The 14025-nt window shown below is 37.3% G+C and overlaps 1 protein-coding gene across 12 annotated transcripts in view; it reads right to left on the bottom strand.

Moving 5' to 3' along the window:
- Window positions 1-7582: 7582 nt before the first annotated feature.
- Window positions 7583-14025, bottom strand: part of OXR1 (oxidation resistance 1) — a 304340-nt gene continuing 297897 nt past the window's right edge. For 4 of the 12 annotated variants that reach the window (XM_049821593.1, XM_049821610.1, XM_049821646.1 and 1 more), the window contains exons 15-17: window positions 11254-11349; window positions 10608-10681; window positions 7593-9830 (exon numbers count right to left, since the gene is read on the bottom strand). In XM_049821593.1, coding sequence (XP_049677550.1) covers window positions 9695-9830; window positions 10608-10681; window positions 11254-11349 — 306 coding nt within the window. In that variant the 3' untranslated portion in view covers window positions 7593-9694. Of the gene's footprint in view, window positions 9831-10607; window positions 10682-11253; window positions 11350-14025 lie in introns of all 12 variants that reach the window. The other 8 variants (XM_049821637.1, XM_049821674.1, XM_049821578.1 and 5 more) reach the window with 6 other exon arrangements.

The raw sequence follows: 14025 nt of genomic DNA, 5'->3' as shown, positions 1-14025 counted from the left end.
CAGATCAGAAGTTGAATGACAATATAAACTAAGACCAAGTTTTTGATCTGTGAAAGTGATCTTGTGCACGTATTTCCTAATTAATTTATTTATATGCAAGTAAAACCAGTTTTATTTGAACACAGAATCAAGGATACCATCTTTGTTTTCTTTACAAGCAGGATATGTAACTACTACTGCAGTATAATCTTGTGGCAACTACTGACACAGCTTGCTTTTACATATCATGTATAAAGACAAAAGTCCTTTTTATAAATGAGGTTTTGTATTTTATGTATTTATATAACTAATTTATTAGATAGCTTCCTATTTAGAGTTATGGATATTGGAGAGAAAACACTCAACAAAAAAAAAAATTCATAGCCACATAAAAAATACCTCCTATGCAATGTTGTGCAATGTATCATCTGATTATCTATATAAATATGGTTCTTATAAATACAGGGAAAAATAACATGTAACATACAAAAATCAGTCAGTACTTGTAGTGTTGCGTATAGCAAAAAAAGTGACTTCCATTGCAGTGTACCTCTGTGAGAATAGATACAGAAACAGTGTTCATACCTAAAATCAACTGACATTAAGGAAAATGGTGTTTCATATTACACAGAAACACTGGCCTAATTTTACAGCATTTGCCATTTGAACCATTCTGATGTCACTGAAATAACGTATTTCTGTCCAGGTGATGCCAAAATAGGAGTAAACGCTAATGAACTAATACTTCCAGGTCTTAAAATTGTTTGTATTATGGACAAATCTGAGACCTCTGTAAGGTCTATAATGCTTACCGGATTATATAGATCACTGTTTCTCTAAACAACTACTGCAAAAATAGCTATCTGGTAAAAATGGGCTTCACATGAAAAGCATTTGTTTTGTAGCAAGGTGCCTGGGCAAGTAATTTGCATAATGAAAAAGAAGTGGTTTTTTTCCCCATAAGATTCTTTCAAACTGAAAGATCAAATATCTTCTTACAGAAGAAAAGGTGTATGAACATCTTTTCTCTGTGATAAAACAAGTATTGCTATCTTACTATGAGAGTACAGGTACTCCAGTTTGAAGCTCAAATGAACAAATAAAATATTTTCTACGTTAGTGATACAAAAACTGATTACTATTTCTATTGTAAGTCTATGTAAATCATTAATTATTTAGGCACAGTTGTGAATCTAAGGAAGAAAAATATTACTTAAGATTGATTCAATGGAACTTATTTAATGTTTGCTTGAGATCTCTCAGACTAGTCAAACTGACCCGCAAAACTGACTTATAAGTGTAATACTTACATATCATAATTTTTACCTGTATATTCCTACCTTATTCTTTATGTCTCTATATAATGACCTTTACAACTGTCTAAATTGTCTTGAGGAAATTTGGTTGTCAAAGGAATACATGAACTATAAATAAAACCCTTAATTGAATATTTTTTGGGTTATTCCTCCCACACACTAGAGAAGAAATACATGTGCGTATTCTGTGAAATAAAACATCAATAAGTTTTTTCAAAATATAAGTACATTCTCCTTTTAACAGGCAGTTAAAATATTTCCCTGTGAAGGTTTCTCTGTCCAAAGCACCAGAACAAGATTTCAGAGTACACGAAAATGAAATAGTTCTTATACAAAATACCTGTACAAAGAATACACACTAAAGGCACATAAGTGTTAAATGAATTATGCATTTCTGCTCGCAAGAACTCTCATCTTACCATAGGACAACACAGCAGAGATACAGTTCACCACAGATGGTTTTTTCAGTGTTATGTTCATGTGTGACTTAAAGCCCAAGAGCACCTCACCATTGTATGAGGAATCATATACATCTACTTTCATTTGCTGACCTGAGACAGTAGGAGTGATATATTTTTGAACTGAAACACTCACACTGCAGTATACCACTAAGAGGTGCATTTCAATATTATGCCTGTTTACAGCACATAACGAGAGCTTGTGGTTTGATATGAAATCTATGCCATCTACTACTTCACTTTCAAGGAAACATCTGGAATACAACTAGGCATGTACTGCTGAAGTAGGAATCAAAAAAACCTTCCGGGCTTAGGTCTCCAGGCAGCAAAGTAGCCTGTAGAAACTGCAGAGTAAATTAAGTTTTTCCACTTTTTCCCACCTGTTCGATAGCAACATGGAAGTGTGGAGTGCCTCTTCTACTCGCTAAGCACTGCTTCTAATGAAGAAATCACTACACGAAAAGAAGGCAGAATTGTTGCCAACAATTTTCATTCACATGAGAGCCATCTCTGCCTTGTTGCATGCCTACTAACAAAAAAGGCTGGGCTGACTGGATCACAAGCAGATTTAGCTCTGACGTTTTACTGCTCTTGCCCCATACGATGCAGGGAGGCAGACACCTGGCTCGGACTGAATAAACTGCTAGCATTCTCAAATTGCAATCATCTTCCTCCAGGTTCATGACGGCAAGCTAAGCATTTACTTTGGAGGCAACAATTGCTCCTCACTCAGTCTTAACATCTGAAATTTAGGCATATCTGCACCTAAGTTAATGCTGAGGTTCATAAAAGTTTCATCCACTTCAACATTTGTGAGCAACACATTATTGACATTTGACTTTTCTGTAGGCTCCTGTATGCCCACCAGAAGGCATTGCGGACAAGACTACATTTTAAGTTTCATATAATGCATACACTAATACTGGGGCAAGAAAGGCAAGGACAGACTAAGCTGCAGGTCAAAATTTTCAGCTGAACTGTAATTCAGTGAGAAGAGGAGATGGGGAACCTTCCCATTTTCTCCTTTACGGAACGTAGCACAGAGAACTGAACTTCTGTAACCAGTGGCACTCTACTTCTTGAATCTCAACACTTCATTTAGCTGACAGAATAGAATCATTTAGGTTGGAAAAGTCCTTTAAGATCATTGAGTCCAACTGTTAACCTAGCACTGCAGAGTCCACCACTAAACCATGTCCCTAAGCATCACATCCATACATCTTTTAAATACCTCCAGGGATGGTGACTCAACCACTTCCCTGGGCAGCCTGTTCCAAAGTTTGACAACCCTCTCAGTAAAGAAATTTTTCCTAATATCCAACCTAAATCTCCCTTACCCCAACTTGAGGCCATTTCCTCTCATCCTATCTCCAGCCACCTGATAGCAGAGACCAGCACCCACCTCACTACAACCCCCCTTCAGGTAGTTGTAGAGAGCGATAAGGTCTCCCCTCAGCCTCCTCTTCTCCAGACTAAACAGCCCCAGCTCCCTCAGCCGCTCCTCATAAGACTTGTGCTCCAGGCCCCTCACCAACTTGGTTGCCCTTCTCTGGACACGCTCCAGCACCTCAATGTCTTTCCTGTAGTGAGGGGCCCAAAACTGAACACAGTACTTGAGGTGCGGCCTCACCAGTGCCCAGTACAGGGGAACAATCACCTCCCTGCTCCTGCTGGCCACACTGTTTCTGATACAGGCCAGGATGCCGTTGGCCTTCTTGGCCACCTGGGCACACTGCTGGCTCATATTCAGCTGGCTGTCAACCAACACACCCAGGTCTTTCTCTGCAGGGCAGCTTTCCAGCCACTCTTCCCCAAGCCTGTAACACTGCATGGGGTTGTTGTGACAAAAGTGCAGGACCTGGCACTTGGCCTTGTTAAATCACGTAAAATTGGCCTCGGCCCATCAATCCAGTCTGTCCAGATCCCTCTGTAGAGCCCTCCTTCCCTCAAACAGATCAACACTCCAGCCCAACTTGGTGTCATCCACAAACTTACTGAGGGTGCACTCAATCCCCTCATCCATATCATTGATAAAAATATTAAACAGAACTGGCCCCAAAACTGAGCCCTGGGGAACACCAGTGGTGACTGCCCGCCAACTGGATTTAACTCCATTCACCACAACTCTTTGGGCTCGGCCATCCAGCCAGTTTTTCACCCAGCGAAGAGTATGCTCGTCCAAGCCGTGAGCAGCCAGTTTCTCCAGCAGAATGCTGTGCAAAACGGTGTCAAAGGCTTTACTAAAGTCTTGGTAGTCAACATCCACGGCCTTTCCCTCATCCACTAAGCAGGTTACCCTGTCATAGAAGGAGATCAGGTTAGTCAAGCAGGACCTGCCTCTCATAAACCCATGCTGACTGGGCCTGATTGCTGGCTTGTCCTGTACGTGCCACGTGATGGCACTCAATATGATCTGTTCCATAACCTTCCCCAGCACCGAGGTCAGGCTGACAGGCCTGCAGTTCGCCGGATCCTCTTTCCAGCTCTTCTTGTAGATGGGCATCACATTTGCTGACTTCCAATCAACTGGGACCTCCCCGGTTAGCCAAGACTGCTGATAAATGATGGAAAGTGGCTTGGTGAGCACTTCTGCCAGCTCCCTCAGCACCCTTGGGTGGATCCCACCCGGCCCCATAGACTTTTGTGTGATTAAGTGGTGTAGCAGGTCACTAACAATTTCCCCTTGCATTACAAGGGCTTCATTCTGCTCCCCATCCCCATCTTCTAGCTGGCTGGGTACCCAGAGTACAACTGGTCTTACCATTAAAGACTGAGGCAAAGAAGGCATTAAGTACCTCAGCCCTTTCCTCATCCTTTGGCACCGTGTTTCCCCCTGCATCCAATAAAGGATGGGGATTCTCCTTAGCCCTCCTTTTGTTGCTAATGTATTTATACGAACAATGTCTTCTTGCATACTGGAATACCCAGATATATGTGCATTTAGACTTACCATATAGGATAAAACCAAGATTATAAGTTTAGAGAAAGGTAACATTAGATCAATTGATATTTGAGGGGAAAAAAAGACTAGCCTTCAAGCTCATGAGCTCTCTTCAAATCTCTCCTTGCCTTTAATTCCTTAGGTCAACCGTGTAACAATGTAATCACTACTAGACATCATAAATCTATAGCTCACTGCAGATAACTTCTTAAGCCTCCCATAGCCATCCCAATGCAATGTCAAAAAACTTTATGAAACACCCCCCCCTTTTCCATTTTTCCACTCAAAATATTTTATTTCCAATTGGATAAGAAAACCACAAGTGATATGACTAATGATTTGTCTCATACTGTCCTCCATCATTTACCTTTGAGTAGGCAGTACCATGCAAAGCCTTCTAAACTGTGAAAAGTATTTACAGGTTTTGGGTAAGAGAAATATTTAATATTGATATAACTTATAATGTGTGGAAGTGTTTCATGTAGGTTACATGTTTTATAACATTTTTTTACATAAAGGTATGTGACAAGTTTATCCCTGTAGAGTAGTTGGAGAAAATAAATCTGAATTAATTAAAAAACAACTGAACAAAAGTGCTCCATAAATTATCCAGTCTAATTCTCCTACTATATTGTAACTGTTACATTCCTGTGAAACTAGCGTGACCTCTGCCAAATTTAAATATTCTCCTTAAAGTAGTAAGATGATAAAGGTCAAAACCTGATGATTAAAGCAGTCTTCATAGTTTTTATTTAAGACCTGCTTTCCTATTATTGAATTGTTTCAAAAAGAAAGCCCTTAACCTTTGAGATAAAGAATGAGCAACTTTTAGTTAATGCTAACTTACAGCGGCACATTATTTCCTTAAATACAGTATTCACCCCCCAAAATGTTTTATGTGAAACAGATTTCCTTCTGATAATGAACAGATCTGTCATTTTCCTGTCTGAGGCTTCTGTTGCTCTTGCAAGGGTTGTGTAGTTTTCTAGGAAAGCAAAGTTCCTTCCTTGGTATCAAAAAACTTGTACCTCACAGTTCCTACAGAAGAAGAGACACTTTCCATATTCTGAATGTAGCTTTCATTCTTAAGTGACAGCATGGAATTTGTATCAGAAGAAATAAATTTGACTTTCACACCTTTGTATTTTTTCAGGTCTTACAACAGTTGCTGCAGTGGCTTGAAGCGAGTAGATGGTCCACTGGATGTATATCCCACCCACTGGAAATCAGCTCCCTCCTCCACAGCAGCAACTCCTTCTTTAAAATGTTTCTGCACAGCCAGGGTTCAGTACTACAGCTCATTTTTAAAACAAGGGAAGCCTACCGCTACCGAAATAAAATTAGCTGTGGCGGAAAGTATAACATTTGTGATGAGATGTTCAATCATCACTGATCACAGAACAAATATTGGCAAGCCCTATTGCCATAACTACTTCAGGTGCTATGTATACATTGCACCACACCAACACCTCAACTGAAGTCACTCCTGTCACCACAGGGCACACTGAAAGTGTGTTCAACAGCATGTGTACTACTAGCAGCATAACTATTACAACAGAAACTCAACAAGGATTACAAAGCTTGTCAGATAAGCAGGACAGCAGAAAGCAGAGCTTAAACAGACCTGACATTGGTGATACTGCAGTGGGAGAGCTAGCAGGACCACTTTGGTTTGTACATACTACACTAAGTGTACACAATTCCCTCAGCTGGACTCTCTCTGCTTCAGTACCACAGTGTAGCTCTATTTCACATTGCAGGAGCATGTACTCGTAAGGGGGGAAAGAGTAGAGGATCTTCCCTTAACTGAGCTCCCCATTGCTGTGACAATAGTAAAACTCCCTGATGGCATGTGTTCATTTACAAAGGAAGAACATAAAAGTGAGATTTAAGATTCAAGTCCTGAATAAGGAATACTGGGAAGTATCGAAATCAAGATTATTGTTTTAATTTGAAATTGAGTGAGTAGTAAATGTTTTTATTCCTCTTCAAAGATTGGATTTTATACAGACATTCTAACTCCCATAAAAAATACCTAACGTAGTACACATAGGTGAGCAGGAGGATGCAAGCACAAGCCATACGTGAGAAATAACGTCTTTTTGCAGATTATACAGAAGCAGTAATTAACATAAGATAGGATTTTGAGCTGAAAGATGATGTGGTAAGAATCCCAGGTATCTGAGCAAAACATCAAGCTAGTCAATGAATACATCTGAGTACTGTATGCTGAGACAGAGTCTTCTGGCACCAAACTCTTTCAAAATGTAGCTCATAAAGTCGTCAGCATATGTCAAACCTCAACTCTTTACAATCATAGAAGCAAACCTTGCCAGGAAAGATGGAAAGGAATTACACTGCAGAAAATTCATACTGAATTGAAGGCAGGAGGTACATCAAGACAGTGCCTTTGATCTCATCTATACAGTCTTTTATGTGTGTCATACAGAAGTTAAACCATACCTTTGGTTAACAAAATTCACGATCTTTCATTAACAGACATGCATTAGTCCCTCTAGACCCTTTACACAGCTAGTCACCTCACTAAGTGTTACTACAGTCATTTATACTTTAACTCAAATGTCTTTCTGTTCCTTAACTAATTTAGCATTTATACAAGTATGATTGCTAATGTACTGCTTACTATACTGTTCTTGATTTCCACTTTTTTTCCCCATATGCCCTTCCAAGACTGGTCCAATACTCAAGAGACATTCACCTACTGAATATTTTCTGTTTATATATAATTCCTCAAAGTATAATTGTTTATAAAATTCTTCACAGTAGAATTTTAAATGTAAACCAGGCTTTATTTGCAATGTGAGCTTCGGATAGAGACTAAGCACTTAGATTACCCTTGGTGACAAACCCCATTAATTCAAGATGCTTCTCCCCCCCTCCCCCCCTCCTCTTGAAAATGGCTGAAGACAGCATATTTTACTTTCACCGCTTCCCACTGGGTTTTCAAAAACCAAAAATTCCAAAAAGGATGAGCAAATGCATCCTATATATTCAGTAAAGTTATTAAATGAACAGCAATAATCTGCATTTGTGCTTCTAAGTAAACTCCAACTTCTAAATAAACTCCAACTCAAATTTATTTTTACATATATTTAGATTTATTTGCTATACATCACTGTGACCTTAGAGTACTTAAAATCCATTACAGGATTTTTTTGTTGTTGTAATAATCAGTCTTAACTCCACAAAGACAATAATACTGCTGTGGAAGACCAAAGGGGAGAAAAGCCATTTCAATTTATTTACAATTCCTTATTTTGTAAACATTCAGTCTACACATTGTACTAAGTTCTAGTAAGGATAAAGAGCTATACATAGAGACAGGAAACAAAGCCCTGTATTTCTATTCATATTGAGCATTAGCATATTATAGATGAAACATCTGCCCTTTCTCATTACCATAGCAGTAAGCTGTCTTCAAATAAGTTTTTAGAACTTTCCAGAGATGTAAATATTTTGAAATAATATACAACTACATCTACTTAAGCCAACCCATTTGGCTTTTATTCCATTTCTAGAATAATTTAAAGTGCTATAAGCAACCCGTCAATCGACACTTTTCTATAATAACAAAACTACTTTAAACATTAATTTACAAGATAATATACAATGTTCATCTGAAATAGCTGAAATTTCAGCACAAAGTCAGTCACTGTCACACTTAACAGCAATTTTTTTGTGTTTTTTTTTTTGTTTGTTTGGTTGGTTTTTTTGTTTGTTTTTTTGTTTTTTTTTTTTCAGAACATAGAATAAAAGCTTTGAAACAAACAGTTTTGTTGAGCTGTTATTGCCACAATGGCTTATCAATTTTCCTACAAAAGTGGACAAGAGCTACTGGAACTGTATTCTAGCCTGTCATTTTTTTTGAGGTCACATGACAGTAAGTTTGCATATTCCACAAGTCTACTGAATTACAATATTGTCTACCTATAGTACATTATCTCATTTTAATCAGAGCTGGTGCTAACTGTAAATTTACAACATAGACCCACTCAAAAAACATCACAACTATTTTTTTCTTTGGACAGGAATAAGCTATATTCTTGGAGTTGATGTGCTACACGGCTACAACAGTATAACAGTATATATCTGACACTTTATGTTGAAGAAAGATGCATCTGTTTCTGTACTTTTAATGCCCTACTATAGCTACAAATTGTTCACCAAGTTTTGCTTGCTTTAGCCTTTTAATTTTGTGGAACTATCATAGTCTTACCTTCCCTTGCTATTTTATAAGTCCTTGCCATGTAGCTCAATATTGTCAGTATTTGTCCCAAACCTGCAGACCATTAACAGCATGTGCAAAACACTCTTTAATACAATCAGCATGCAGCTAGAACACATATTAACAGACTTTTTTCTAAACATGAACAATAAACAAGACAAGTGGCACTGTTGACTTTGGATATCTTCTAACTTCACCATATGCGTATTGGTATGTGTTAAGAAGGAATGCTAGGCTTCTCATCTATTTGTGGCACCATATGAATTAACCCATCATTGGTCCAGACCAATCTCTGCAGTACTGCTGCCAAATACCCACACGCAGCTTTCTTCTTATATAGGTTCACAGAGGGCAACTTCATTCATAGACGTAATTTGAATACAAAAATAATAACCTATATTCAATGAAGCAGCCCCCTAGCAGGATTGCAGAAAGGTTTGTGTGGGAAACCTGGGAGGCAACTGTAATAAATATAAGAAAATTTTGTAGGCTTCAAGGCTCAAAGTAACTAATGTTAATTTTCAGTCCACATGTCCCATTTTGTAAAAGTGTCTACAGCTTAGAAAAAGTAGGACAGTATATTACAGATGTGAGAGCATGAAAAAAAGTCTGCTATTTAAAAATAATAACTAAAAAAAAACCTTACAAAAAACCCAGAAAGGTAAAATGGTGCATTATATTGCTCCTAGGGATTTTTGAGCTGCACTGATTCATGTCAGGTTTGGGACAATACCCTGTAGAAGTAGTTAAATACTCATTCAAAAGCCCATATTTCTATGTCTTGAATAATGAAGTCTTCTCTCTTAGAAAGTGTATGATTCCCAAATGTTTTACATGAATGACTTCTTCCATGGTAGAGATCACCATCGAGCCAAAGAGCAAACTCCCCTCTGCAAGACAGACAATGTATTAAAGCAAAAGACTGAGGGAGTAAGCATTAACCTTATGAATGCATTTTTCATTCAGACTTCAGGAACGAGGAGGAATTATAGAATTCTTTTTCAACACAAGTACCTTATAGCTGTTGATAAATTTGAAGCTGCAACAATATTTTTTTTACTAGTTATTATTAATTTGCGAATAACCTTCTTTCAGATATTCTGAAATAAAAAGCTAACCAGAATTCCTCAGTTTTCAGCCCCTTCCATTTGTATTAAGAAAAAGGCATAACAGTACTCTTATATGTGAGGAGAATGAGGATAACAAACAAGGGAAACATCCTAGAAGCTTATACACTTGCATGGCAGGGGGAGGGGGGAACGGGTGAGACAATGTATAATTTCTGAAGACTGTGGCATATCTTGGGATGGTACAGTTTCAATTCAAGCCTCTTCTAGTTACACATAATTTTCATATTTACAGACCTTCAGAATCATAGTATTTTGTGTCCATTCTGAATATACCAAGACACACATGCAAGTAAAGAATGCAAGGCATCATAACCTTGCAGGGCTGAAATTTGATGCCACACTATGCTGAAGACAAACCTCCTGTTTAAGTTTCCTCCACATAGGAAGCCTAATACCTGACATACTCAATCTTTCTTGGCTGGTAACTGTTGAGTCCTGAGCTATCAAACTGAAATAAATTTCAAACTTTCTTTTCAAAGGTGTGCAGACATACACACTTTCAACAGACTCTAATGACAAAAAGAAATTATGACCTACCCTCCTCCACCAAAAGCAAGGGAGTCCATGTCTCCTTTAATGAAGAACATGTTGTCTCCTGTCCATTTGAAAACCTAATAAAAAAAACAAACAAAACTGACTAGCAAGTTAAAGCTTTTCATTTGGGCGGAAGGGAAACTAAACATCAGTAAAGACAGACTATGGATGGCTAGAGGACAATTTAATGAAGTTACCAAGTTTACACAGAAAATGCAGGGAACAGATATATGCAGATAAAAATTCTCTGTTTTATACTATTTAAAATAAGACCATTCCAAAATAGGTCTCCTTTGAGCATTGAAACTTCTACATAATGAAAAATACCAAGAAAATATGCTTAGGTTAGATGATATGCCCTTTAAAGGATGTAGTTTGTGAATTTTCAGACAGACACCTGGCAGAATTTAGGCTAGTAGAAAAATCTTCAGTACAATGAAACAGACAGGTTGAATATGTTTTCCAGTATGCAAACACTACCAATTTACTGTGCACTTACAGATTCCATGGAAAAACTAGTATGATGACATTTTGGGGGCCAACTCCCAGAATTTTTCGGATTATTTACTGTTAGATTTATTCAGTAAGTATTTTAAGATAATGCATATGTGGGGAAAAAGCAAAAGCATACAAAGTTATTACTACTTACCTCAAAATCTGGAGAAAAAGTAAACATAAAGGTCTCCCCAGTGCCATAAAAGCCATCACTCACTTTAAATGGTTCAGATGCTAGCGCACCAAAAACCTGTAAGCAAAAATATGCAAGAGAAAATACTTAAGAAAAACTACACAGCATCTGAGAATCTCTAATGATAATAACTGATAAACAAATCAGGTTGTAAATGTTGCCAGATTTGGAATTCACTACAGGATAAGCCTTAAGCAGTATCATGGTTCCAAGCATATAGATTGAGATTTGGTATGGTGTTTTGTGGTACAATAAAAAAAAAAAAAAAAAAGAAATAAAGAAAAGGTAAGAGGACTCTCTCTCAATAAAAAGTGAACACAGTAAAAAAAAAAAATCAAAGGGATAAAAACTAAACTAAGGAAATTCTCAGAAACAATGTACGCATTTTTAAAATTTCAGATCAAATGGTTCTGCTCCTTCATACATACCTCCTCTTCTGCTTTAACCAGGCTATTTTCAGGAAGTTCCTAGCTGTAACTGAGTTGTTATTTTTCATGTAATCTATTAATTCCAATCCAAATAACAGGTAAGCACTGTTTACCTGTCTTACAACAGAGACAGATTTTAACTAAGCCTTTGCTGCACAGTAAAAGTACTTATAATATTCAGGAATAAGACTACTACAACAGTAGTTAAAAAGGTCTAAGGACAGATTATTGGGTTTTTAAGTCTTATTAAAAGTAGTATCAATTCCTCTGGAACTAGAATAACTAGAACCACCTCCTACCCCTGCACAATTATGCAAAATCAACTGTACCCCATGAAGTACAACTCTCCCAAAATCAGTATTTCTGTTGTTAGTAAGAAGCTGGTTTCAACATCTGCAAGAGCAGAGTAGATGCAAGTACTAAAGCACTCCACTAGCACCCTCTCATTTGTCTGTATGAGAAAGAAAAAAGACAAAATGAAGTTTCTGTGGTTTTGTTCACATTAAATAGTGAGTTTGAGAAGCATGGGACTGATGAGAGCAAGACATTAAAGCTAGTGTCCTGACACAGATTATGTTCAGGATATAAAGTAGAAACTATTTTCTTCTGCCCATCCTAAGAAACTCCTTGGCCACAGGTAGGTTTTCCAAGCATTCCTTTCCAAGTTGAGCTCTATAGTAGCTGTTAACAAACACAAAATTAGGTGAACATGAACTCCAGATCAGGAACTCAGGGATTATATACAGCTATCAAGCATCTAATAAAGGCTGCCCCAGCTCAGTTTTGAGTTACCAGTTCAGAACAACCACTATTAGAAAATTCCTTAATTCTCAGGAATTTTATATGGTGCAGAAAGTTTCTTGTTCACAAACTTCTAATTGAAATAGAAGATAGCAAGACTGAAAGAAGAGTCACAAAGAAGAAATATGCTCATTATGAAACAAAATACCCTCCTGCCCTCACTACACAATCTTCCATTGACTAGTTATGAGAAAAAAAAATTGCTAGTCTACTAAAGGATATCAGGGATAATTTTCTTCAACTATCCTGATAATGCACATCAGACTGTGTGTTAAGTCTAACAGTACAATCATGCCAACAGCAGATGTTTTGAAATCTTTTTGTTGAACTCAAGCACTAATCTTTTGCAATAAACTTTTAATAACTGTGAAAAAAGTATACACAATAGCAAACAAAATTAATTTGATGCAGGTAGTACTGCACATTTTAGAAGTCACTGTTGAGACCTCATTGTTACAGAGCAGAGAGGTAGGACTAACATACTGAACTTCCTTTAAGTCATTAATACCTACAGAAGTTTCTTCATATTATTACTAATTTATTTATATGTATTATGTATTTTTTAAGAACAAACTATCACTAAACTGACAAGACACTTTACTCCTGTAAAACTGTTCCTTTACTTAAGTGAAGAGAATTACCTTTGAGCATACATGTGACCAACATTTACACTCTAAAATCAGATTCTCTAGAGGAATTTTTAAACTTACTTGACAAGTTGATGAAATAAAGTATCACAGTCAGCTAAAGGTGCTCACTTTCAGAGAACTCTATCAGTTTCAGACGCATTGTTAAACAGCAAATTCAGCCTAAAAGCTTGAAGTTCTATGAACTGAGATGCAAGTTTCTGTACCTCTGTTTTAATGCAAGCTCACAAGAAAACTAGCCCAAACCTTTTTTTGCACAGATATGTATTTAATTCAACATACAGGATCAAACACTGGCAAGACATTTCTCTGTTATCACATCATCTAAGTGACAAGAATAGGCTTAAGAGAGAAAGAAGCTACCATTTATGTTTTGCCTTCCGGTGAAGTCAGACCAAATTAGACCAAAATGAAGGACTACTTTAAAGAAGAAATGTTTGTTCTCCTGTTATGTTCCAGAAGGCTTTTTTGTTCGGCCTTTTTTTTTTTTTCCTTCCTGTGTGTTTTGGTTGGTGTTTTTTTGTTGTTTTTTTAAGGTAGGTTTGAAATGAGTCCCCAGTGTTAAGACCTACAGCTTTTTACACTTATCTTTTTTTAGCCCATTACTAGTTAGATGGCCTCATGGGTCAGAGAAAGTTCCAAGTGAGAGCTGACCAAGTATAACATCCAACACAGGATTTGCAGTAAATCATGCACACAGAATATTAAATGATCAAATAGCAGCAACAATAGTTTAAAAAAAAATAAAATCAGAGAAGTCCATCTAGCATGATAGGTAAAGAAGTGGTTATTAGAACAACAATATGAGGTGGGGCAGGGGGAGAGGAAAATGAAATTAGGAATTAAGTAGATCTGAA

This window comes from Accipiter gentilis, chromosome 2 (genome assembly GCF_929443795.1).
Source record: "Accipiter gentilis chromosome 2, bAccGen1.1, whole genome shotgun sequence".
Classification (NCBI taxonomy): domain Eukaryota; kingdom Metazoa; phylum Chordata; class Aves; order Accipitriformes; family Accipitridae; genus Astur; species Astur gentilis.
This window is presented reverse-complemented; position numbering and strand designations above follow the sequence as displayed.